The 24,864-nt window shown below is 43.3% G+C and overlaps 1 protein-coding gene across 1 annotated transcript; it reads right to left on the bottom strand.

Moving 5' to 3' along the window:
• Nucleotides 1-277: 277 nt before the first annotated feature.
• Nucleotides 278-24,850, bottom strand: Sbds (SBDS ribosome maturation factor). Its single transcript, XM_084597438.1, has 5 exons — nt 24,544-24,850; nt 21,030-21,159; nt 10,120-10,320; nt 6,764-6,931; nt 278-671 (listed from the first exon to the last, which is right to left on the bottom strand). Exons 1-5 carry the CDS (start codon nt 24,669-24,671, stop codon nt 543-545), a joined length of 756 nt encoding a protein of 251 aa, XP_084453564.1. The 5' UTR covers nt 24,672-24,850; the 3' UTR covers nt 278-542.
• Nucleotides 24,851-24,864: the final 14 nt, after the last annotated feature.

Raw genomic sequence — 24,864 nt, 5'->3', positions numbered from 1 at the left:
GGCCGGGATCCAATCCCGCATCCTTGGGCACAGCAGTCAAGCGCCCTAACCACTGCATCACCGCGGCGGGGCTAAGCCTATCAAGTAACACTGAGAGCACCTGAGCTCGCATTTCTCTCCCCTTTCATTTTCATACAGGTCCAAACTGGTGAGGGTCCACAAGTACACTTGTCAGCTGATTACATCTGTGTAAATAAGGTAACCAGCCACATGGCTAGTAGCTGACCGAACAAGTAATTCCGGTACGATTTCACAAAGCAGCAAGTAGACCAAACAGTAGAGAGGTTAGGAACAACCTTTTATGCCCATGCAGCTATAAAAGGCTAAAGGTGGCCTTGGTAACATTAGCTTTTCGCCTAATCAACAATACAGAGTTCTCTTCGAACCGACGAAACAATGAAGCTTCAAATATGCATGCAGGTGCATGTGGCAGGGACCTTCTCAATGACAGGTGCCGAGATGTACGGGCACCTGGACTCCAGGACCACTGCTGCGGGACAACAGAGTCATGCCGACAGCCACACAATGACGCCTGCGAACGATCACTCGAGCAGCTCGTCCCCTTCCTGGACCTCCTTGAGGCTGATGACCTCCAGCTGACCTCGGCCACGGCTCTCCTTGCTCACAAGCTCATCCACTTGGCGGAAGTTGCCCGGGTCTGTCAGCAGCACCTGCACACGACCAGAGCAAGTAATTGGGGTCCTTCCCGCATGCAACTTGTAAAGCAAGTGATGTGCCATTTCTGTGTGCAATTCCGAGTGCCACACTTTATAACTGAAGGGACACTAAGGAAATGGAATAGGCCTGTAGCAATAGATTACTGTGTTCTAATGACAAATGACCATTTTCCAGAAAACGAGTTTTCATAAGCTAGGAAACGTCAAAAAACGAAAGATGCATTGCCACCTCTGGCGATTTTTCTCAAGCAGAAGACTGCAATCACAACAAAACATTTTCCCTATGTAGGCCTCTGAGGCTAACAACAACATTGTCACTGTCCTTTATTTTTATTTATTTTATTTATGATTACCCTCAAGGCCAGGGGCATTTCAGAGGGGAGTGGTTACAAAAATAATAGAACAGAGGTTAAAGAACAAAAATGAAAAATACAAGCGTCATGTTCCTGGTTATACATTTTTAGCTGCTATGAGCTGCTTTTTAGCTGCCTTGAATGGCAACTGAGGAGTTCTTTGAATCAAGCACCAGTAAAAAATAAACGAATGTTCCATACTTACATCCAACTTCCTCGGTAATAAATTGCCCTTTTAGAGCTGAACGAATATCAGCGAGGATGTTGCTTCATCCACCTCCGATTTGTTTGTCATGCTGCTTGCAATGTAGCTAATCCTGCCGTTCCAATAATTTGTGCTTCTCCACATTTTGAATTCGTACTGAGTTGGCAGGTTCAATCGTAGCCTCTGTTCCCCTCATGTACAGTATTTTGCGTTTTTATTGTGAAATTTTCCCACTTCAACCGCTGGCTCATTTGTGGTGAAACTGCGCACAAAGCTTGCGTAGAATGGTAATTCCTGGTAACTTTTTATGGTAATTTTTTTAATCAACCATAAACCTCACCCGAAGTTTCTCATTATAGCAATTTTAAAGAAATTATGATGAGCAGATGAACGAAATAAGATTTGGTGACAACTAAATTTTTATTAAGTGAAAATAAACTCCGATATATGAAAAATAAAAATAAAAAAAGAGAACCTGCACAAACTAGAAAGAAACTAAAACTTAAACAAAAGTGCGCAGGTGGTATCTGTCTTCCTTTAAGGACTCTAAAGGGGCACTAAGTGGTACTGTCGGCAAAAAGCAATTAGACGGTTTGAAAAACAAATGAAAATTGACAGCATGGGTTACAAAGCAAATGGCACCAACTCTCTACGTTCCTTCGCAATGCGTGAAAAGCAATGCTGGCATAAGAATTCTGCCCAAATGCTGCAACATTTATGAGTCATCGCATGGCTGCATACAGTGGAATGACATAAGAGCACCAAGCATTCTATGTCTAGTCAAGAAAGCTGCATTTGTGCAGAACTACGCTGCTTTCTTGGCTAGACATAGGAGTTTAGTGCTTGTGCATAGGTTCCACAGAATACAGCCCTGCGGTGACTCATATATGTTGCAGGATTTGTGCAATAAAATTGGAGCAATTTCGACAGCAATACTTTATCCTCAACATGCCATTAACAGCACTTTTTTAATCTGAACCTTTCATTTTGGAATTTAAATTCCACAAGAAAACTTTTCACAATATTTTAATTTGTTCACAAAAGTGACATTCATATCTGAAAGTGTTTGAAACATGCTTCCACAAGAACACTAGATAGCTTCAATTTCAGAAACCTCCAGAAAATTTCTCAAATAATGCTCTGCGTGCTATTGCATGGCATGAATTTTATTCCTACTGCTGATGCAATCCTACCACTGCAGTGATGCGAGCGCATCCAATTGAATGCATGAAAACAAAACTATACAACAAGAGAGAGAAACCACGTGGGCTATGCTCTACCGAACATGCCCGCGTGGTCTAGCCCTGAGGATTCAGTTTCAGAGTTTTGCCTTTTTATGCCCCGTATGGTTTACAACTCTAAAGAACCTGTCTAACAGGCCAAAATGGCCACTGCAAATACACCCTGTGGAGCGCTTGCGTAGAGTTGCTACACCTAATGAGTTGCAAGTAACTGCTTAATAAAAACTCCCATTACGGTGCGTTCAAGTTCGTGCTTGGGCTTTGCCCCACTGACAACAGTTTTGTTGTTGAGCAGCAAGAACATAGTAGTGGCCGCACGCTATCATCTGTATATGGTGATGGCTTGACACTGCACTAGACCAATTTCACCAGCGGTTGTGCTACACAGCGACAATGCACTCTGGAAGTTGTGGTACTCAAGTTGGAGTCCACTTCATGGTAATGCATGGTGTAAAAGTGGGAAGCACTCCCGTTCACGTTGACACACACATTTTGCTGAATGATAATAGAGTGGAATGCTAAGCTAGTTGGTCACATATCTCTTGGAAGAAGGTAGCAGAGCAGGTAACAACACAAAGCATAACAAGCACACACAAACACAAGGACAACGCTGCTTGTCCTTGTGTTTGTGTGTGCTTCTTATGCTTTGTGTTATCTGCTCTGCTGCCTTCTTCCAAGCGATCTCTGAATGAACGCTGCATTTGTGGGCCAAGCTAGGTCACCTGACAGGTGTCATCAGCTGATAGGTGTCATCAGCTGGTAGGTGTCATAAAAACAAAGCCCTCAGATTTCCAAAGTATTTCAGACCTTGGAAATAGCGTCTGAAGCACTTTTAAGCTTTGAGGCAGGTGCTTAAATTGAGAATAACCCTTGATGCTGCTTCAGGAAGACATCCTTACAAAGATTTCTGTCTGCTGTAAAATTGTGGGTGAAAAACTAACAGGAGTGTGAAGAAACAGGAGTTCATAATAGGTGCACGCTTAATGCGCATATTCACTCCTCACAGTTCATGTCGTTGTAGCGGTATACTGCTTGCTCTGTTTTCAAGGAATGAGGGAATGTGGCTATAAAACCTCACAAATATGGACCAATTCTAGTTATTTTGTTGCACATCAGTATTTGATCATATACAGTTGCAAATTTTAGCAATGTGACGATTACATCATATCACCCACATCTTGCACAGTATTTCAAACAATAAAAAAAGTTGTTAAGTGGCGCTTACCACCAGTCAAACATATTTAGGAATTTACTGAAAATAGAGTAAGTGAGTCAAATGAGAGCCACTCTGACAGCATAGTTATCTCCTTAAAGAAACATGTTGTAACAATTCCTTCAACCCCAACTTGGTACAACCGAGACCTCTACAATTTGTTTTTTTTTTCTCCCTTTACACTGCACACACACATCTGTTGCAGCTCTGAGGATGAAATTGGGCACAGATCTCTCGCATTATTCCAATTTCTTGCTGGAAGGCAAACAAGTGCTTCATGAATATGTTTACTTGAGCATAACAGCAACCATACGACTACCTTTAAATAAGAAGCACACGAGGAAATAAATGCAGCAAGCACTTTGTGACATGCTTAGAGAATGGAAGATGGATACTATAAAATTAAACAGCCAAAATGAAGTGGCAAAAAATGCAAACAATGTATAAGCCCATTCCAATGCATACATCACCTTTTGCAGGAATGTTTTATGTACGCCTGTAAGGCTGTGGTGCTGGCGAAGACTCTTGAGAGTTCCTTGGACTGCCAGACGATCAAATCAGTCGATATTGTCGACCATAAACCCTGACTGCTCATTGGAGGGTCAAATTATAAAGTTAAAGCTCAGCTACATTGGTCATCTGATGAGAAGAGAGGAGTCGCTGGAGAAAGATTTGATGTTGGGAAAGGTTGAGGGTCGCCGGAGAAGGGGTAGGCAGCTAACGCGATGGTTAGATGGCATCCTCGAGGCGCTGCAGATGAAGTTATGTGATGTTAGGAAGATAGTGAGAGACCAGAAAGCGTGGCGTGATATGGTCCATAGGGTCACGAAGAGTCGGACACGACTGAACGACTGAACTGAAGGCCAGTGCACAATGGTGAGTGATAAAAGCAATGCGAAGGATGGCTTTGGCCTGGTTTGCAAGGTTTAACGTTCCGTTTAAAGCCCCAAAGTGACTCAGGCTATGAGAGATGCTGTAGTGTGGAGGTCTCCGGAAATTTCGGCCATCCAGGGTTTTTAATGTGCACTGCCATCGCACAGCACATGAGTGCCATGCTTTTCACCTCCACTGAAAAGTGGCCGCCACGGTCGGGATTCGCCACGGTCGAAGTCGAGATTTGCACAGTCGGGATCCTTGGGCACAGCAGTCCAGCGCCCTAACTACTGCCCCACCACGACAGGGTGTAGTGCCAAGGAGGACCCGCAAGGGGAGTAAGCCATAGATTGGACCCATAAATGCTGTTGAGTAGTAGAAGATAGGCTCTTTTGCATTCCCCTATCTATGCGGTGTGTCCAGCAAAGCATAGAAGCACCAATGTCTGACAGTTGTGCTCCTTTCAAGTTTCCGCTAAAATTTTGGCTTGAAAAACGACATTTTTTGAGGGTGAATTCCTGACACACTTGCTTCTATTTGAATGGCATATTTTGTTTTCAGTTGGCATAAAAAATGCTCTTTTCACCGAGCAAGAAATTTCAATTATATTTTTCACAATGTTTGCATGATCGCTCATTACAACACATGAATGCAGCGCAAGCAACACGAACACACAGGAAGAAGACAATTGCAAGCGCTTCTATCGTAATGAACCATCTACAGGGACTTGAATATTTGAGGGCTGGGATTTAAAACATTCCTATGCAAAATCTACTACCCCCTTCGAGCCGAAATAACGTTCACAAAGTATCAAAATATCGTCTACGTTATCTGATAGGTGATTCAACATCGTTACTTGCCTAGATTTTCCGAAATCGAGGAAAAACTGCTCTCGGTGGCGTGCACAATTTTCGCAGAAGAGAGTCGAAACGCTGCTTTGACATGATGCGTCATCTGTCGAGCAGTGAGGCAAGCTCCATCCCGGCCGTTAGCGCGCTTGCCTCGCTGCCCGACAGATGACGCACCATGTCAAAATAGCTTTTCGACTCTCTTCTGCGAAAATTGTGCACGCCACCGAGAGCAGTTTTTCCTCGATTTCGGAAAATCTAGGCAAGTAACGATGTTGAATCACCTATCAGATAACGTAGACGATATTTTGATACTTTGTGAACGTTATTTCGGCTCGAATTGGGTAGTAGATTTTGCATAGGAATTTTTTAAATCCCAGCCCCCAAATATTCAAGTCCCTGTAGATCAGCCCAAATTGCCATTCCTCATCAGTTGCATGATCACTACTGTCCTCCCATTTAACACTGAAAATCCAGGTTTTAGCTCATCACACGGCTAGAAATATTTACTAGGGGTATGCGAATAATTGAAAGTTCAAATACGAACCAGACATGTTTGTTATTCAATCCGAAGAACTGATATTCAGAATTTTTTGAATACTACAAAATTTCAGAATACACCGAACATTTTCGAATTCACGGGAATTTCACCGCACTGCGCGCTTCACCGTAATGTTTGACCACTGGACTGTGCAGTGAAGTATCTCAAAATGCGACGAGATTGTTTTGTGAAGAGAGGCCACTGTGACTGCATTGCACTGCAAAAAGCATAGCATTGCGCAGAAAAGTTAGCTTTCAGTGGCGTGCACTTTCTGCTTCGTGAAGAATGGAACTATTTTTGTCAGCATGACTGCCGTGGTTGGCACTTCACCTGGCGGTGACTTTGTGCTCTAAAATTATAAACGCCCGTGCATAGCTTTGGCAAGTGCAGTTAAAATTTTGATCACGCATAGAGGTCAAGCATACTGAAAATGGTGCCATTCATGACGAAGCAAAACGAATGTCACCCAAGGCCAAATTTTCTACACAATGAGGAAAAACAACAAACCCTTGCACGAAGCATTGAAAGTTTCCCTTGCAAGCAGTGATGACAGCAGCACGGTTTCGCTTGTACCGGCGATAGGGCAAGCATCAGATCATCGAGATGGGCCATCCGGATGTGCTGAGATGCCCTTGATTTCTTCTGTACATCTCCTGATGAAGCATGCTGGCATAATTTTTTTCCAGTTTGGCCACTGCTCGCACGCTTCATTTTACTTTTGCACTGCACTCAGAGGGTTAAGATGAAAACTGACATGCAAAGGCACTGCTTGTCAGAGGAGCCAGCAGAGATATGACAGCAGTGTGACGCACCATCTCAAGGGCTCCTGTGTCACCATGCACGGTGGCCATCTCCACAGAGGAAGCGAGCGCCTCCAGCCGGGGGCGCACGCTCTTGCCCTGGGGCAGCACCACACGCAGCTTCATCTGCGATCGCTCCAGGGGCATGACCTCCTTCAGCATCCGGATCACCTCCAGAGCCTGCATACAGCCGAGGGAGGTGAACGACCTACAGCACCTTCATGGTTTAGTAGAAGGACACATTAGAGAATGCTTACTCCTACTCTTCTGCGAAGCGTGTTGAAAAGCGGATGGCAATTTCATTACATCCAACACTTCCACAGCGGCACAAAGAGCAAAAAAGAACAAACAAACTACAGGACTGCAATTAAGTCTGCTTAAGAGCAGAAATGACAAAAGCCACTTTAAAGGATTGTTTTCACAATCTGCAGTGTCACTGGCGTCCCTACTGTCATCATGATCACGATGATCATCACTTGACTTACTTTTATCATTATCAGTTAAATGAACTGTCACCACTACTACTACCATCGTTGTCACTATCTGCAGTGACATTATCACTAACTGCATCATTACTGTCACTGCTACTATCATCCTCACGCTAGACAAGGAGATTAGATCGGTTTTTCATGAGCACGGATTGGAGTAGTGGTTTGCACGCTCAGCTGTGGATAAATGGATTGATTCATGGTGGAGATAGATTTAAGTGTCAGTTAATGCAAGCAATTTTGGTCTAATCCAAGCTACAGCTAGAGTACCCTACTGCAGGAATACATTCATACCATTCAATGTTTTCATCATATTCTGATGCAAGGAACTGAGAGAGAAAGGTTTTCACTAAAACAACCTTTACACTATTTTTTACATCACTCATGAGCGCCACATAACACTAGTAATGGTGTAACGAGCAGCATATGTTCTTGCGCCTTCCTGGCAACTCGAAGCATGTTTATGCGTCCTAGCTGCGACTGTTTCACCCTGCGTCTGGCTCCAGCTTCCCGCATACATGCCGCATTTGCTCCACTTCAGCTGCATTTTAGGCACAGTCCTGAGAGTGATGGTTTCAATGTGCCTGAAGCGCCTGCATAAAGGGTTCTCCAGAATTAATTTGAAGGTATGAGAGGTAATGAGACGCATTTGTCCACCAATCAAGTGCAGCTGCCGCTCAGCATACGCAGGTCTAAGAAGCAATCAGTTGACCACCCGCGGGTGCGGCCGGTGCATTCGTCCTGTTGCCCATTTCTTTGCTGTCAGGTGGGACGTAAGGTCGTAGGACACGGCTAAGTGTTTCAAAAGCTGCATTACTTTCAAAGAGCCTATGTTTGGTTTTTTTGCGTGAGAATGTGCATTTGTAAGCCTTAAAATTTTTCTGCTGTTTTTGTAGCAGTTGCTCCCATTCTTATGTTTCGCTGCACACAAACCATGCTTAAGTTTTTAGCAACACTAATGCTGTCGTTGTCACACTAACTGCAAAATGGCCTGAACAAATGTACTTTGCATAAACTTCTATATTATCACATACTAAGTGGCCAGGGGACGAGACAGGAAAGCACCGAACTGTAACCCAGGGAGGACCGTGGAAGTGGCACCCACGCGAAAGTGCGACCAGCTCTTTTTCGTCCTTACTCACTCAGCAAGGTGCCACCTGGCAATGCTAGGTGGCAACATATCTGTATTTTTAGCTATTGCTTGGTTGGTGCAGCTACTGCTCGGGTGGGCATGACTGCTGCAATTCACCTATCTCAGTCAATATTTAGTTTTGCATGCATCTATGCTATCCATTCAAACCCCTCCTGTCAGCATGCAAATGATCGTGACCAAGTTAAATAAGTCACTTCCTTGCAGTGTGGATAGAAAGGTGGACAAACGAAAGGAAGGTGAAATGCAGCTCCCTCCATTACCAATGCAAGTTTATTTTTCCATGCATTGGCGATCATGTCACTTGAAGCAAAATAGATAAATACAAATTGCTAGTTGCTTCCTCTACTCAGTGATGCTTTATTTGGGAAATTTTCACATCATTCCATATAACCCTAGGAACAAAAATTGTCTTTTTCCAAGGTGAGAAAGATTTCCATGAGGAAACAGAAGATTCAAATAAAGATTTTTGGCTCTGAGTGAGCCAATTTTCAGTTCTAGCATGGTACATTACTTCCTCCATGTACTGCTTGAGAAGAGAACAAAATATAGCATTCATAATATGTAGAACTGAATGTTTTAAGAATCACTAAAAAAAGAAAAAAAAAGAAAAAAAAAAACCCTTTTTCAAACTGAAACTAGAGCAGCCACTACTAGGAGCCAGAAATGACATAAAAACAGGAACAATGGGAACTTGTAGTTGTAGTTGTGGCATTTTGAGCTTGTGGAAATTTCACAGAGTAGGAATATGTTACGTTCATGCACTGTGAGCTAAATGGATAGCGATGGTATGAATTTCAGCAGTGCAAATGAATGCCCGCCCATACATACAACTTTCCTTTTTTTTGCTCTATGTTTTTTGTACTTTGGAAGCCCACGTGATGCATGTGTTCTTGCAAGCCATGCGTACCCGTGCTCTCAAACGATACACAGCATTTCAGCATAGTAATCCTGCCTAAGTCATAAAAGCCTCACTACCATATCTAACTAGAACTGCCAAGCTACATCTCAGCAACCAGCTTTTTACTGACATGTCACCAGGTGCATGCGTTGTCTGCTTCATACCTTTTGAAATGCTTGTACCTATGCTTGTAGCTACCTAAGAAGCATGAAATAATGTTTAATTTTATGACACATCGAGCCCATTACAAGGCATTTCAACCAAATGAATTTTTGTGGCAGTTGGTCTTCAAAGGAACAATATCATAGAAGACAGGGAGAGACTTCTACCTAATAGTATCTTAGCCCTGCTTTCTAGGTGCTGAAGGCAATATGGGCCATGGAAAAAATTGCGAACTGCAGTTTAACATCCCAAACCACTGTATGGGCTATGAGGAATATTATGGCGGAGGGCTCTAATTAATTAGGTTAGATTAATTTAGACCATCTGGGGTTTTTACTGACGACGCACAACGCATAGGAATTTCTGTTCATCAAAATATGGCCACCAAAGCCATGATCGAATCTGCAACCTCGCAAATTCTGCCCACTCAGACAACAGGCTATATTTTTACTTTTAGGTGTCAATTTTCATGCTGCATTCAAGATGTCGTGCTGTACCTACTCCTTGAAGTGAAATCCAGCACCATCTGCTCTCATATTTAGAGATGGGACCTCAGGCAGCTTGCATGACCCAAGTGTGAGTGGTCTCACTAAAGCTTCATAGCAGCCATCTCGGGACGGGCACCCCAAGGTGGTGTGCCTTGATGTTGGGTGCCCACAAGCCTCACCTGTTGCTTGGCACTCTTATTGGGCCGCACCGAGAAGTGGGCCTCGCGCATGGATTTCTCCACAATGCTGACCGGGTAGGGCCGCTTGGTCTCTGGGTTGACGCACATGTCGGCCACCAGGGTGGCAATGTCCCGGAAACTCGATTCCAGCTGGCTGTGGCGCTCCTTCTCCGACACCTGTAGCTCACCCTTGGCCAGAATCTGCAACACACATCTCTCAACGCTCACCTCCGCTTGCCCAGGCAGTGTGGGTTAAAGCAAGTTACTGCAAAACAGGATGGACACAAGAAAGGAAGACAGGACGACACGCTACTGGCAACAGATTCTTTTTGGCAACCGAGGATGGACACAAAATATACAGGTTCACCATAACACCACATATGAGCTACGTTACATATCAGAAAGATATGCTTTTATCGCATGATAAAGAGGCGTTTAACACAGCATGTCCAATAAGTGATAAAAATCTATGATTCTATAAAAGTATAAAACACAATGACACGCAGTGTAAAGACCCAAAGTAGCATTTCAGATGGGAAATGAAGAGACGAAATGGCATGCAAATGTATTAAAACAATTCAAAACCGGAAAAAACAGCTAACTATGTGTGTAACATTTCAAAACTCCAGCAATTGCTTCATACCACAGCTGAAAAGGCAACAAAGGAAAGGATTAAAATCAGCGGAAAGTTGCAGACAAGGAGAGAAGCACACAACACAACGCTGACCCAACTGGCCCAAATCTCCACTCTACTGCAACAAAGGACTTTAGAAGAATCATCGATATTGTCATGTGCTAAGAATAGGAAGCAAAGAGAACGGGAAAAAGGTTGAAAAAGAAGCAGAAGCTAGTGAGTCTTGGGAGTCTCGGTTCCTCCCATTGAAAATAAATGCTTTGTTACAACATTTATCCGTTTTCGCCTACCCGATGTTAAATATGCATTTCTTTATCTTTTCGATAAAAGCATATCTTTCTGTATGTATGGGAGCTGATAGGTGGTGTGACTGTGAACCTATATGTATATATATATATATATTTATATAATATTTTACGGCATGTAATTCAACATGCCCTTTCCCCCTCCCCCTCCCCCCCTTCCCCTTCTCCAAATTTCCAGCCATGCTTTAGGAGAAAAAAGTGCTTCATTAAGCAAGTTAATATCGTAATAAAGCTTAGATCCATGCTCAACTGAGCCACCCATAGATGGCAATACTCATAACATTGACCACATTCAACATTATGTGGACACAGCCAGAACTACCAGGGTAGCGGTAAAATCAGAGCAATGATGAATGTGCATCCAGCAGAACCCCGCTATGGTAAACTCAGATACAGCGGAAACTCGGATACCGTAAAGTGAAACTGAAGCCCAGTTCATTTCCATAGGCTACTGTACATTTTTCCCCTTCATAGGAAATATATTTTTGGCAAAAACTGGTAATAGTAAAGTGTGTCTGGCCGTGGCAACAATTTCCCACGAAATGACTGCGTGCGCGCCACCTAAGATCGTGAGGCAAGTTTAAAAAAAAATAATAACAATACCAATGCCTTTTTTTTTTTTAATGGCTTTACCACCAGGCTTAGCAGCACTCGGGAGGAGCCAACTTTGCATAAGATTGGAACAGTGAGGGCAAGCATGCAGCGCAGAGGGGGAAAAAAAGGACGAGATGTCTACAAACATGGAAAAAAAGGCGGGGTGGTTTGTTCAAAAAGTAAAAGAGCAGCTAGAAATAGGGAAGGGAAGAAACAGCCAAACATTCACAGCACTGTGCAGCATGAAGCACAAGGCAGCCCTGGCCAAGAAGTGAAAGCGCGGCGTGCGCGGTTTTGCAGTGCTCGACTGCCAAGCGCATTTCTCATCTATTGCCTTCTAAAGGAGTCAGCGGTGGCGCAGTGGTAGAACATCAGCCTCGCATGCAAGAGAACCGGGGTTCGAATCCCGATGCCACGCAATTCTTCACTGGATAAAAAAAAAAAAACAAATCCGCGTGTCGATGGAATTGCATAAACACGTCTGGGGTGCAACCTGATGCCGGTGAACACCTCCGGCAACGCACTCCCTCACCAGAACAGAAGTTGGCCACCCTGGCGCAGTAATTGGCCACCACCTCCCATAATCAGTCCTATAAAACCCCGGCCCTCAGTCACCAGCAGCTGCGGAACTGACCACGGTGGCGGTCAGACCTGTGACGCAGCAGGGGGTGCTAAGAACTCCTGGCTTCACTGGACAGGCCACCATTGGCAACTGACCCCGGTAACGTTTAACACTAGAACCCTAGCTAGTGAAGCTGGTTCAGCAGTGCTGTTAGAGGAACTACAGGGCATGAAATGGGATGTCATAGGGCTTAGTGAGGTTAGGAGGCCGAATGAGGCATATACACTACTGAAGGATGGGCATGTACTGTGTTATCGAGGTTTACCGGAGAGGCGAGAATTAGGAGTAGGATTCCTTGTCAATAAGTATATAGAGGGTAATATAGGTGAATTTTATAGTATTAAGGAGAGGGTGGCAGGCATCGTAATTAAGCTTAATAAGCGGTATAAACTGAAGGTTGTACAGGCCTATGCACCTACATGTAGTTATGATGACCAGGCAGTTGAAAGCTTCTACAAAGATGTAGAATCAGCAATGCGGAAAGTAAAAATGCAGTATACTGTACTAATGGGTGACTTCAAAAACAATGCCAAGGCAGGCAATGCCTAGCAAAGGCAGGTAAATTTCTCTATCACGAGGGTTGCTGCCCATTACTTCACACCTGCAGTGAAGGCAGAAACAAACAGCTCACTGCACTACTGTCTTAAAGGTTATGGCATTCTGTTGCCTGGAAGTTTACCAAGTCCAATCTAAGCAACAAAGTCTATTCTCCAACATAGATAAAATTTCTTCAGGCATGAATGCATGATGCCTCAGGCATGATGCCATTAACTGTGAACTCTGTTTTCCTACATGATTACTTACCAAGGTTTCATGATCGCTGCGTGAATACAAACTGGAGCCTATTTAAAGAAAATGTTGCTGCGCTCACTGAAAAATATGTTCCACGCTTAGTCATCACCACTAATTGACAATCACCATGGTTCATTCAATCATTAAAATTCCTTTGTAATAAGAAAAACGAAATGCATGTTCCGCTCTGCAAAACTAACCGGCTCCCAAGAACCTTGGACTGCTTATCAGGCTGCGGCCCTTGAATATAAAACTGCACTCAAGCACACCAACGATGTATTTTTCAATGACACATTACTTTCACTCTTATCAAATAACCCTAGGCAATTTTGGAGCTTAGCTAACAAAAATGGCAATTCAGCTATCAGCCTTAAAAACTCCAGTGACAAGCTAATCTAACCTAATGTGTGTGCAAATTTCCTTAACAGTGTATTCATTTCAGCTTTCTCTAAAATTTTGTTCTGTAACCCCTGCATATACCAGTGCTGACTTTTTACCAATGGATTCTGTTGTCTTATCCTGCTGGCATGAAAAAAATAATCAAAAAAAAAAATTTCATCATGTGGTGTTGATAATATTAATTCCACATTCTTGATTAAAACCAAAGTGTACAGCGCAATAATACTATCTAACCTATTTCAGCAATCGCTTCAAACAGCCTGCATACCGGATGACTGGGAAGTCAGGAAGGTGATTCCGTTGCATAAGTCTGGTGATACACATTCCCCATATAATTATCGACCAATTTCACTAACCAGAATTCCATGTAAAATTATGGAATATGTTATTTACTCTCACTTTGCAACATTCCTTGATTCTACTGTTTTTTTTTTTTTACTGACAATCAACATGGGTTTCATAAATTGTTTTCTTGTGAAACACAGCTTTTAACCTTCACACACAATCTAAATTCATTCCCTGATAGGGGTTCTGTTGTCGATTGCATAAACCTTGATTTTTCAAAGGCTTTTGACAAGGTCTCTCATCAACTGCTTTTTATGAAACTAAGTAAACTTAACCTTGACCCCAACATTCTTAGGTGGCTGCATTCTTTTCTTACTGATTGTTCACAATATGTCACTGCTAATAATGTTTCATATCGTGAAATTAACAGTGATACTGATGTAGCTCTCCTTCAATCTGATATCAATCATGTTCTTGAATGGACTAACAAGTGGAACATAGAACTAAACATTAACAAATGCAATTATATGAGTGTTTCTCATAGTAAGACCCTCATACCGCCTTAATAATAGTAGCCTTGAGTCAGTTCTCTGTTATAAATATTTAGGTGTATTTATTTCCCATAATTTAATTGGAAGGCTCATATAGATCATGTAACCAACAATGCTAATCGCATGCCGGGCGACACACGCAGTAACTTTATTCTTTCTTCCAGCTCCATAAAATTGCTCCTTTACAAATCGCTGGTTTGTACTAAACTGGAATATGCTTCGTCCATCTGGGACCCCTACCAAGAGACACTAATCTAACAATTCGAATCTATTCAGAACCGTGCGGCCCATTTCATTCTAATTGTCATTGTAATTCTAGAGTCACCGCCATGAAATCAAGCTTATCATTGCCACTACAGTCACAATGTAGAAATAAATTCCACCTTTGTCTATTTCATATGATTTACTATGATAACCCCACCCTTAAGGGCAAATTCATAACACCATCTTCCTACATTCACCTCGGATCGATCACAGTCATAAAGTTTGCATTCCTTCATGCCAGACAAATCACTTCTACAACTCATTCATCCCAACATTGGTACAATGGAATCGCCTTCCCCCATCGGTTGTCGAAATAAGTTGTCATTCTGCGTTTATATCTACTTTAACTAACCTGATGTTAACATAGTAAATTGAATTCTTGCACACTGCCATTTGTTTATTATTTTCAGTTCATCAGCTGTCTTCAATAAACCTTTTTTTTTTTCCCCTCAAATTGTGCAGCTGTTTAGGTGTACGACAGTATATTTCAGCAACTGTTTTTTTCCTGCCTGCTCGTAAAATCGTTTCTGGTTTTTTACGTGGTATAATTGTGTGATTATATTTTTTGCTCATAACTGTGCGCTAGTAGCTATTAACTTGTATTATTATATTGCTGCAACTTGCTTATTTGTGCCAGCCATATTATTGTTCACATTTAAATTAATACTGGATGCTGTTTTTTTTTTTTCTTCTTTAATTGTACCCCCACTTAATGCCTTCGGACGCTGAGGGTACTGAAATAAATAAGTAAATAAATTAAGATACAATGGGGCAAAATTTTCAACACTTCTGAATTTTGTAAGGAGCGTGCCATTGCATGCAAAAATACCCAAGCTTCCTCGCTAATTACTCTACTGGGTCTTAATATATCCACACTGTGTGCGATTTTTATCCTTGGCTTCTTTCGGAATCCACTAGATTACCCGGAAGGACTATTGTGTACCTGTTCTATGCAATACATGGCTTTCCTGCCAATGCTCATTTCTTCTTTGTCTTCTCAGCTACACATTTTTTACCTTATCTGTTATCTTAATTTGTTATGCATCTGTATATGTTAACGCTTTCAATGAAAAGCAAACAAAAACTGGCACTCACCTGCACAACTACCATAATATGCAAAACCAGGCATTAAGTGAATTCCTGTGCTCATTTCACAAGCCTGAGTCTATCTTTCTAGAAAAAATTGCTCAGATGTTAATATACCTTTTGTATCTGCATTTGTGGAAATTTCCCCTTTAATTGGTGAGACCTGATAGTGCTGTAGTCATGCCTACAAATATGGACAGTGTGCCTGAAGGGGCTAAACATGCACATACCAGGGTTTTGGCATTTGCTTAGAGGGATATAAAAGACAACTTGTTCCGATCCTTTTCAGGAAAAAAAATTCAACATTTGTCCTGCAGCAAAAGACTGATTTTTGGCTGAGAATATTGCATTTCAGAATTCTTGTGGCCTTTGAATCAAATTTGTGTTTACACTGAAAAGTATTGATAGCCACCTTTTTGAAATAAATGACAGTGTAGCCTTGCTTCTGGTATCAATGCACAGGAAACTGTGTCTACAAGCACAGGCAAAATCAGCCAGTAATGACAAATTTTGTAATTTAGTTTTAGCCATTTCTAACCTCTAAATGCTCCCTTTTTTGTGTGAAAGTAGCACCCATGTCATCAGGAAATATACAAAATACGATTATACTATTTAACAGTATTAGCAAAACATACAATTTAGCAATATAAGTCAGCTTTAGGCTTGCCTCAGTATCTCCTTCAAGACTCCACACAGTGAAATTTAATCCAGAGCTGTTAGCAACTAAATCCCTCGATGGAAGTTTTCATATATAATGGTACATAAATTTATTTGCTTCTTGATAGGCGAGTGCACATTATGAAAATATTGAACAGCAAATAGAAAATCCTCTTATTTAATTATTTCTACAAATCAAATAGTGCATCTTCTAGATTATTTAGAACAAACTGAATAAGTAATAAACTTTTTGAATATTTCTTAAATAATAATAATAATAATAATAATAATAACAATAATAATAATAATAATAATAATAATAATAATAATAATAATAATTGGCACAAGTAGTTTTCTTCAATGATTGTTTGACAAACAGTGTCCACAGATTTTCAAGATTATTGAGAACAAACTTTCAGAATAAACATTAAAATTTGAGCATTTTTCAAAAAATTGGCACAAGTATTTTTCTGCGATGATTGTTTAAAAAACACTGCCCGCACTGGGGCCAGATCCCGCGACGGTTCCGTTCGGGAACTGGTTCCTTTCGCCGCTCCTAATTGGTTGCTGCGTCACGTCCGGCGTGGCCCCCAAAACTTCCGGAGGCGGCTCCACGTTTTTCGCCTACGTCACGGAGCGGCACGGGGCGGGGCCACCGCTCCGAAAGGAACCGTTTTGCCGGCCGCTGCAGGAACCGCGACGAGTTGGTCTGCTTCGAGATGGAACCGCTCTGCGCTCGCTGTGGCGCCCCATGGCTGTAGTCGAGCGACGGCGCGCGCCGCGCAGCTGCTTGAGTACGGCCGTGGTATCCTTTGTGTGTGTGTGTGTGTGTGTGTGTGTGTGTGTGTGTGTGTGTGTGTGTGTGTGTGTGTGTGTGTGTGTGTGTGTGTGTGTGTGTGTGTGTGTGTGTGTGTGTGTGTGTGTGTGTGTGTGTGTGTGTGTGTGTGTGTGTGTGTGTGTGTGTGTGTGTGTGTGTGTGTGTGTGTGTGTGTGTGTGTGTGTGTGTGTGTGTGTGTGTGTGTGTGTGTGTGTGTGTGTGTGTGTGTGTGTGTGTGTGTGTGTGTGTGTGTGTGTGTGTGTGTGTGTGTGTGTGTGTGTGTGTGTGTGTGTGTGTGTGTGTGTGTGTGTGTGTGTGTGTGTGTGTGTGTGTGTGTGTGTGTGTGTGTGTGTGTGTGTGTGTGTGTGTGTGTGTGTGTGTGTGTGTGTGTGTGTGTGTGTGTGTGTGTGTGTGTGTGTGTGTGTGTGTGTGTGTGTGTGTGTGTGTGTGTGTGTGTGTGTGTGTGTGTGTGTGTGTGTGTGTGTGTGTGTGTGTGTGTGTGTGTGTGTGTGTGTGTGTGTGTGTGTGTGTGTGTGTGTGTGTGTGTGTGTGTGTGTGTGTGTGTGTGTGTGTGTGTGTGTGTGTGTGTGTGTGTGTGTGTGTGTGTGTGTGTGTGTGTGTGTGTGTGTGTGTGTGTGTGTGTGTTTTGGGCAGCGCTTTGCGGGTTTAGTAAACTGACGCAGTAAAAGAAAAACGAGACAACGCCTTCTACATGTCTCAGGAGGTTTTGCGGCAACACTGGCTAAGGCTGCGTGCCGATCGCGAAGCGAAGTGGGGACGAAGGGGTATGCCGGGCTGCCGTCAGAAGCAAAGGTGTTCTACGCGCTTCGATCGCTACTTTGCGATCGGGAGCCCTCGGCCAACAGCAGTGCGACCATTTGAATCCGGCAGTCGTAGAGACAAATAATTCGCGTCCGTAAGTGCGGGCTCGAGTTTTCCCTCCTTCTACATCAGCGGAAGGGGAGCAGACGGTGGCTGACTGGGTCGAGTGGTGTCGGATTCCATATGTCATCGGCTGCGTCCTACATTGACAGCTATTCACGGAAAGGTCGCGCATACTCACGACGCTTGAGCGGCCGATAAGGCTACGGACGCTGCCCCGCTACATAGGCAGGCGCGGACGCGCCGGCGCGGACGCGCCGGCGCGGTGCCGGTATCAAGCAGCTCGTTCGTACTCGCAACGGCGGCAGCAACTCCTCCGTCAAAGAGCTAGCGTGATTCGGACTGCATACTACGGGCGTTGTAGACATCGTTATTAGGATATTTGCCACTCTGTGCGAAAGGCAGAACTTACAAAAACTTCACAGCGAGCGAGAAAGCAGACGACGCCGCCGCGCGCGCAACACCATCTAGCGGCGAAGAAAGGTACTCATGAGCCAAGATAATTGCTTGGCAGTTGTTAACAGGACGCTTCTAAGAATATTTCAGTCTATTATTCACTAGTTTGCATTACTATGTAATTATTAGATTTATTTCGTGCTTAACACCACTTTGGTACAAGTATTTGGTACCAGAAAAAGCCACATGCTCGTGATGGACACGCCTACAATCTGGGGCCATCGCTGATTGGCCGCTGTCTTTCCCGTCTTCGCCGTAAGGTGGCGCCCGCTGTCTTGCTGACGTCAAATTGACGTCATCTTGAAAGAGAACGGTTCCCGAAAGGAACCTCCGCTGGATATGGCCCCTGATGCTGTATACCATCATGCAGCTATCAGCATGTGCAGAACAAAAGGTTCAGTGCTGCTATGCTTTCTATTCGTGTTTCGGCGTTCATAATTGTTATGCATGGCACCAAAACTAGACAACGCGGTAGGGCTCAGACAAGTTCAGCAATCCTTGCCTTTATTTCCTACCACGGATACCATGGCAAAATTGATATTTTTCCTCCTCCTCCTCCTAAGTAGCTGTAGCACGCCTTGTGCCCTGATATGGGGTCTAGTCTATTTCTTTGTCATCAATAAGAAAAAGTAATTTTTCTGTTCATATAGACAAGTGTCGTTTGAAACAAAGGTGGCGCTGCGATAGGCAGCGACGTGGGGTGTAGGCAAAAACGCAGCATGCCTACACTGCGCCGCATGCGAATATTCTGAAGCGCAAGCTTTGCTTGTGCGTAGAAGTAGTTTGGCGTATGCCTGAAGAATAGTTCAGCACTTTATCACCCGATTACTGCTGGAATTACCTGGTGAAGTGCACTGCATTCTCCGTGGCCTCAACAGCACGCGGCTACTGTGGGCGACTGTAGTGACTGATTAAGTTAAATGAAAACGAGAAAGCAAAATGTATAAGAAAAACTAATAGTCAACACTGTTCAACTCCTGGGCCTATTGCTAGTGCATGCAAGGAGGACGACGATATGAATGACGGGAAGCAAGTTTGTTTTTCATACGATTACTCTTTTGATGGGTTTTCTGCTGCTCCAAACACCTTCACTCTAAAGAACAATATTACCGGCAACTATAATGAACTAGAAATCATATACCGGCAACTTAAGTCATAGAATTTCATTGAATAAGAGCTAAATCTTTTAGTTCTTTGTAACGTATAGTATGCTGCCAACTTGTTTTACCCTGCTCAATTAAAAAAAAAAACGTTTCACTCGTTGATATATACATTAAGGCCTGTAACCATGCTCTCAATTTGTCTTCTTTGCACTATAGGACAGGTGCAAGAGCAGAAATGCAACATTCTCCATGATCGTTTGCTATGAAAATTGTACAATCTGCTGAGCTTTCTTAATATACGAAAAATTTTTATTCAAATGCGCGTCATCTTATTTTACTTAGTTTGCACCCCTAATGGACAATTAAACTTTAGAACATTAAACTCCATGATAGATACAGGATCTTAATGACCTATAAGAAAACTTAATAATCTGCGAAATAACGCTGAGAGACTTTGCCCGGATCCCAACAATGTTTACTCGCTTTCTAGGATCAGTAATGAAGAATCACTCGTTAAAACTCGTGGAAGTGACAACAGAGAAAAGCTAGTTCACAAGTACAGGCCTGTTTCAGCAATACTGCGCTGGAGTGACCGCTTAAAGTAACAACAGTTACCTTCACAGCAGCTTTTGTGTCCTAGCTTTTTTGACATACATATGCACGGTGCAGGTGAATGGAACTCACAGCACAGCTTCTTATGATGTGATAGTATTATATACAACAAAATGTGCACAAACTGCAGGCATTTGTTATTGCGTAATTCATCATATGGCCAAAAACCAATCATGACAATTAAGAGTTGCAAATGAACTGATCAAGTTTCAGTGCAGAAGCACAACGCACGTTAGCCGCGAAACCAATCCGGCGCCGAAGGGTCTACTTGTCGAACTCAACACCGCTGCCCTTCGCTGTCATATTTATCCGACCGCAAGAAATGTGTGAAAACAGGTGCCATTTTCTTTTTTTGTGCCTCGTGGCGCGACCAACCGCACCACAGCTTGCAGGAATACTGGGAATTGTGCCGAAAACACACCAAGCGATGCGCATTCAATGCAGACGGCCCGGGCTTGTTCCTACCCCGCGAAAGTCACTGCTGTCACCAGCGCCAATACATCTCCACTGACGTCACGGGCTGACGCTTGTCTATAACTTGACACTCATAAAGTTAATGCTGAGTTCACATTGCAGCCCTTTAGAAAAGATTAGTGTTGCATCTTTTATTAGCTACAGCTTTAAGTTCATAATTTATAGCACCTAAATACAGCCCCATCGATTCCGCTTAAATGTTTTGCACTATTTCTCATTTTGCATAAATACTCACAAAAATAGCAAGTATTAGTGCAAATATTCGAGTCAGTATCAAAGCTTCACTATTCATATTCGGTTCAGAAGAAGTATTATTCGCGCACCCCTACTTTGTGGATACCATTTGGCTAAGGCTTGACTACCTATAACTAAAGTACCTCTTTGCAGATCTTCGTCTGGTCATCAGTGCCAAAACATTTCACCAGGTCTTCCTTTTTTGCAGCTTGGCCCTTGGAGACATTCGTGTAAACTGTGTGCATTTGAAGAACTTCATCAATGTCTTTCTCACTGTAGCAGAAAAAGAAAGAAGGGGCCAAAACATTTCAATGCTTCTGTCTGCAGAACTTAGGACAGTGTGAGGAAATAATCAACATTTCCTGTCGTTGAAAAGCTCGACCAGGTGGCTACGAGGGACAGCTCCACATCTTTGTTAATCATCCATCAGTAACATACTCTGCCCTAGAAGGCTGTCACTGAGTCAACACCCACTTTAAAAAAGGTGAGCAGACTTGTTAAGTTTAGCTTAATACTCTGTTATGACATATTAAGTAAACACTACAAGTATGGCTTAAGAACTTACGTGTACTAGAGAGGCATATCAGGATTTCTTCAAACTATAAAGCAGTCTCCTCCTTTAGAATGTGTGCCAGTTTATTTACAAAACAATGTCTGTGCAAACAAAGCCAAAGATACATTTGGATATGCACATTATAAACATCTAAAAACACTAAGGCATGGATCCAGGGTAGAACAAGAGAAAGAAGATGGCTACACAGAATGAAAGAGCATTGAACAAAGATTGAGGGGGAACTCCAGTTCACGAGCCGATCTAATTTTCCAACAAGTGGACTTGTCTTCGTCTGGGCCCAGATGAAGACAAGTCCACTTGTCGAAACAATGGCTCAGATTGCGCCCAGACAAGACATCCACTTGTCGGAGTGTTGGCTCGGCTTGTGAGCTAAGGCCCCCTCAACCCTTGTTCAGTGCTCTTTCATAAAGCATGGACACACTCATAAGGCTTTTAATGCCACTTTGGTTATAGTCACAGGGCAAACTACAGAGGATCCAGCCATCACTGCGCATCTAGAATGAGGAAAAAACACACATGCCACCAAAGGTAGGTACTGTATTTACCAAAAGTAACCGAGCAGCACAGCCGACTGGCAAAGCAAGCGCTGGGCCGAGCAGCAGTGTTGCAGTCACCGTCGGTGGCCACTGCTCCCCAGCTGAGAGTGTAAAGTTTGCTGACGTAAGGCTGCTCCCTCACTATCTTTCTTAGGACGATAAAATGTAAGCGGGTAGAATGTGCGGCATCTGATTTTGTGCCAGTAGAGTGTTGTGCTTGTCATGGAGGGCACTGTACACAGCAAAACTCACTCAACGCTCATTTTGGGCTGGCGCCGTGGAGCTGCGCTCTTCGTTAGAATGCCTTGCATGCTGAATCCCATTATACAGCTCTAGCAGATGAAGCGATTTGGAAATGGTTGTTTTGGTCTCATTTGTAATGCTAGCCCAGGAAGATAAGACACGATAAAAACATAGGTGTGGTTTGTTCCCGCGAATTTTAGTCTTCGATGGTGACGCTTCGTTGAGCTAGTGAGAAAGAAAAGCGAGGCAATATTTTCTCCTTTTTCAAGTGCGGCTATTCCTGTCCATGTCATGAGGCGAATTCTTCAATGTCGCATTTGCGGCCGCTTGTTAACGCCCAGACGTGCCTAACGGTTTTCTCAATTGTAATGCCAAACTTAATATTTGCAATCTGGGCAGAGAATGCAATTGCCTCAAAAATATTTGGCAATAGCGAATGAGTGATGTAAATGTTCCCTAGCATATGATCCCCCATGAGCGCCTTGCTATTGGGGAGGGTGATTACGGAGGTTTTTTCTACTTGCATTGAAACAGCCTTGGAACTTCACCTTTTTACGGCCAGAGAGTTCAGCAAAGGCAGAAATCTCAGGTTTGCGAGCTTGATCTTGCATTGCACATGAAGGTTCTATCCCAAAATCTTTTTTATCGAGTTACTGATGGCACCACTCTGCCAGCGGGCACTAAATTACCAGTGAAATCGCTAGGGAATAATGAGTAATGCAATATAGTTAGCAGACCAAATGCCGTGTGTACGGTTTTCTCTTCATTTCCAGAACATGTTGCTTTCAGGTTGGTCGCATGGTGTTCCCGCATAAAAGAAAAAATGGCAGCACTTATTGAGAAAATGGGCGACGTATGTTTGAGGAGGAGAATGACATTTTTCATGCAGTTCACTAATTAAATAAAGAGATTGTCCACAGGCTAACGCATGAAAGTAATTACCAATGCGGAAAACACTATGCACTTTTTGTACATTACCGAATAGCAGGAAATATGACATGAATCAAAAGAGGCACTTGCAACAGCCGAAAATCTTTTATTTTTCTGTCCTTCAGCTTAACGGAGCGTGACAGCAAATTTGGCCGAGATCACAACAGACGACTAACAACTGCAGAGAAGCGCAGTTTTCGAAATCCATTCCCTTCCTTAGTTTTCTGACAATCTAAACGAGTAGAATAGCATGTATTTGTCCATTCATTGCAACTACGGGATCACTGTACTGATATTCAAAGCGAAGGCATTTTTACGAAGATCGCAACTTCACAGCGCCAGCCAAAAAGGCATCATTGAGCGAGTGATGCTTTGCGGAGCGCCCTCCTTCAGTAGCACAGCGTTCAGGGAGCCAAATTGCACCGCACATAACACTTGCTTACTTTTTATTATCCCAAGAAGGAAAGCGAGGGAGCATAGTTACGTCAATCAGCTTACTCGCTGCCGGAGAGCCTCGGTCAGCGACGGGTAGCGCCGCACCTCGGCCCCGTGCCTGCTCGGTTACTTTTGGCAAAGACAGTAACTTGGTAGTTTCATATTACTAGAATTTGGCAGCCGCTTGCTGTCTCTAAACAAATCGCACCACAATGCAAATACGAGTTCGTGTTAAATGGCAGAAAAGTCATGAAAACCGAGGAGCGGGGTGGTGCAGTGGTAAGACGCCCGACTACTGTGCCGGAGCTCCCGGGATCGAATTCCGGCCTCGGCGGCTGCGTTTCGATGGAGGCGAAACGAAGTGGCGTCCGTGTGCTGTGCGATGTCAGCGCACGTTAAAGATCCCCAGGTGGTCGAAATTACTCCGTAGCCCTCCACTACGACCCCCCTTTCTCTCTATCCACTTTCACTCCCACCTTCATCCCTTCCCTTACGGCGCGGTTCAGGTGTCCACAGAGCAAGTGTGACAGATACTGCACCTTTCCCTTCCTATGAACCAACCAACCAACCAACAATTTGCGGCAGATAGAATATACTTTACAATCAGTCAAAAGGTGGTTGGGAGTCATCCTCCGGCCAATAATGTGTCGAGTTTTATGGTACATACATAGGTAGCTGCATCAAACGCAAGGTTTCATTTCCGGCAATTAAGTACCACTGTTTACCTATTTTTGCCAAAGCGGCTGAATTTAACCGCTAGGGAAATTGAAGTGTCCCCGCCCATGTTCCTCTACAGCTGACAATGCGTAGGCATTGCAGTATGCTGGTTGCAACTAAGAAATACGTGCTGTTCATACGCTTTTTAGGAGAGAGAAAAAAAAAAAAAAGAACTAAGGAATTTACACCCACGCGATACATGGAGAGTGCAGAAATACTTACACATTATTCCTCCATGCCACAACCTTGTTCTTGTAACAGGCGATCTCGAAGCGCTTGCCACCTTTCTTCATGCGCACTACGGCGACGTTAGTCAGACGTATCTGGTTAGTGGGCGTAAATATCGACATCTTTAGGCTTCAGAAACAACTTATATATAATAAAACCTCAATATTTCGTACTAAACGTGCGAGGAATGACGCTGATACTCAATAATTTGCTTATTAAACTGCGACAAGTAACCATTCCTTAGCTTTGCAAGCGAGCAGCAATCGCGACCAATGTTATTGACCAGACGAGAAAAGTTGACCACGCTGTCGATTG

Source organism: Amblyomma maculatum, chromosome 3 (genome assembly GCF_055883805.1).
Source record: "Amblyomma maculatum isolate TAMU_Amacu chromosome 3, ASM5588380v1, whole genome shotgun sequence".
NCBI classification, from domain to species: Eukaryota; Metazoa; Arthropoda; class Arachnida; order Ixodida; family Ixodidae; genus Amblyomma; species Amblyomma maculatum.
The sequence above is the reverse complement of the archived record's forward strand: the minus strand, read 5'-3'. Positions and strand labels throughout refer to the sequence as shown.

What these genes read in the sequence shown, in the direction of transcription:
- Sbds (XM_084597438.1), bottom strand. Translation starts at nt 24,671, where the DNA reads ATGTCGATATTTACGCCCACTAACCAGATACGTCTGACTAACGTCGCC. An exon ending in GTGGCATGGAGGAATAATGT is followed by an intron (nt 21,160 to 24,543) that starts GTAAGTATTTCT and finishes TTTCTGCTACAG; the next exon opens with TGAGAAAGACATTGATGAAG. An exon ending in ATAAGAGTGCCAAGCAACAG is followed by an intron (nt 6,932 to 10,119) that starts GTGAGGCTTGTG and finishes GGCTGTATGCAG; the next exon opens with GCTCTGGAGGTGATCCGGAT.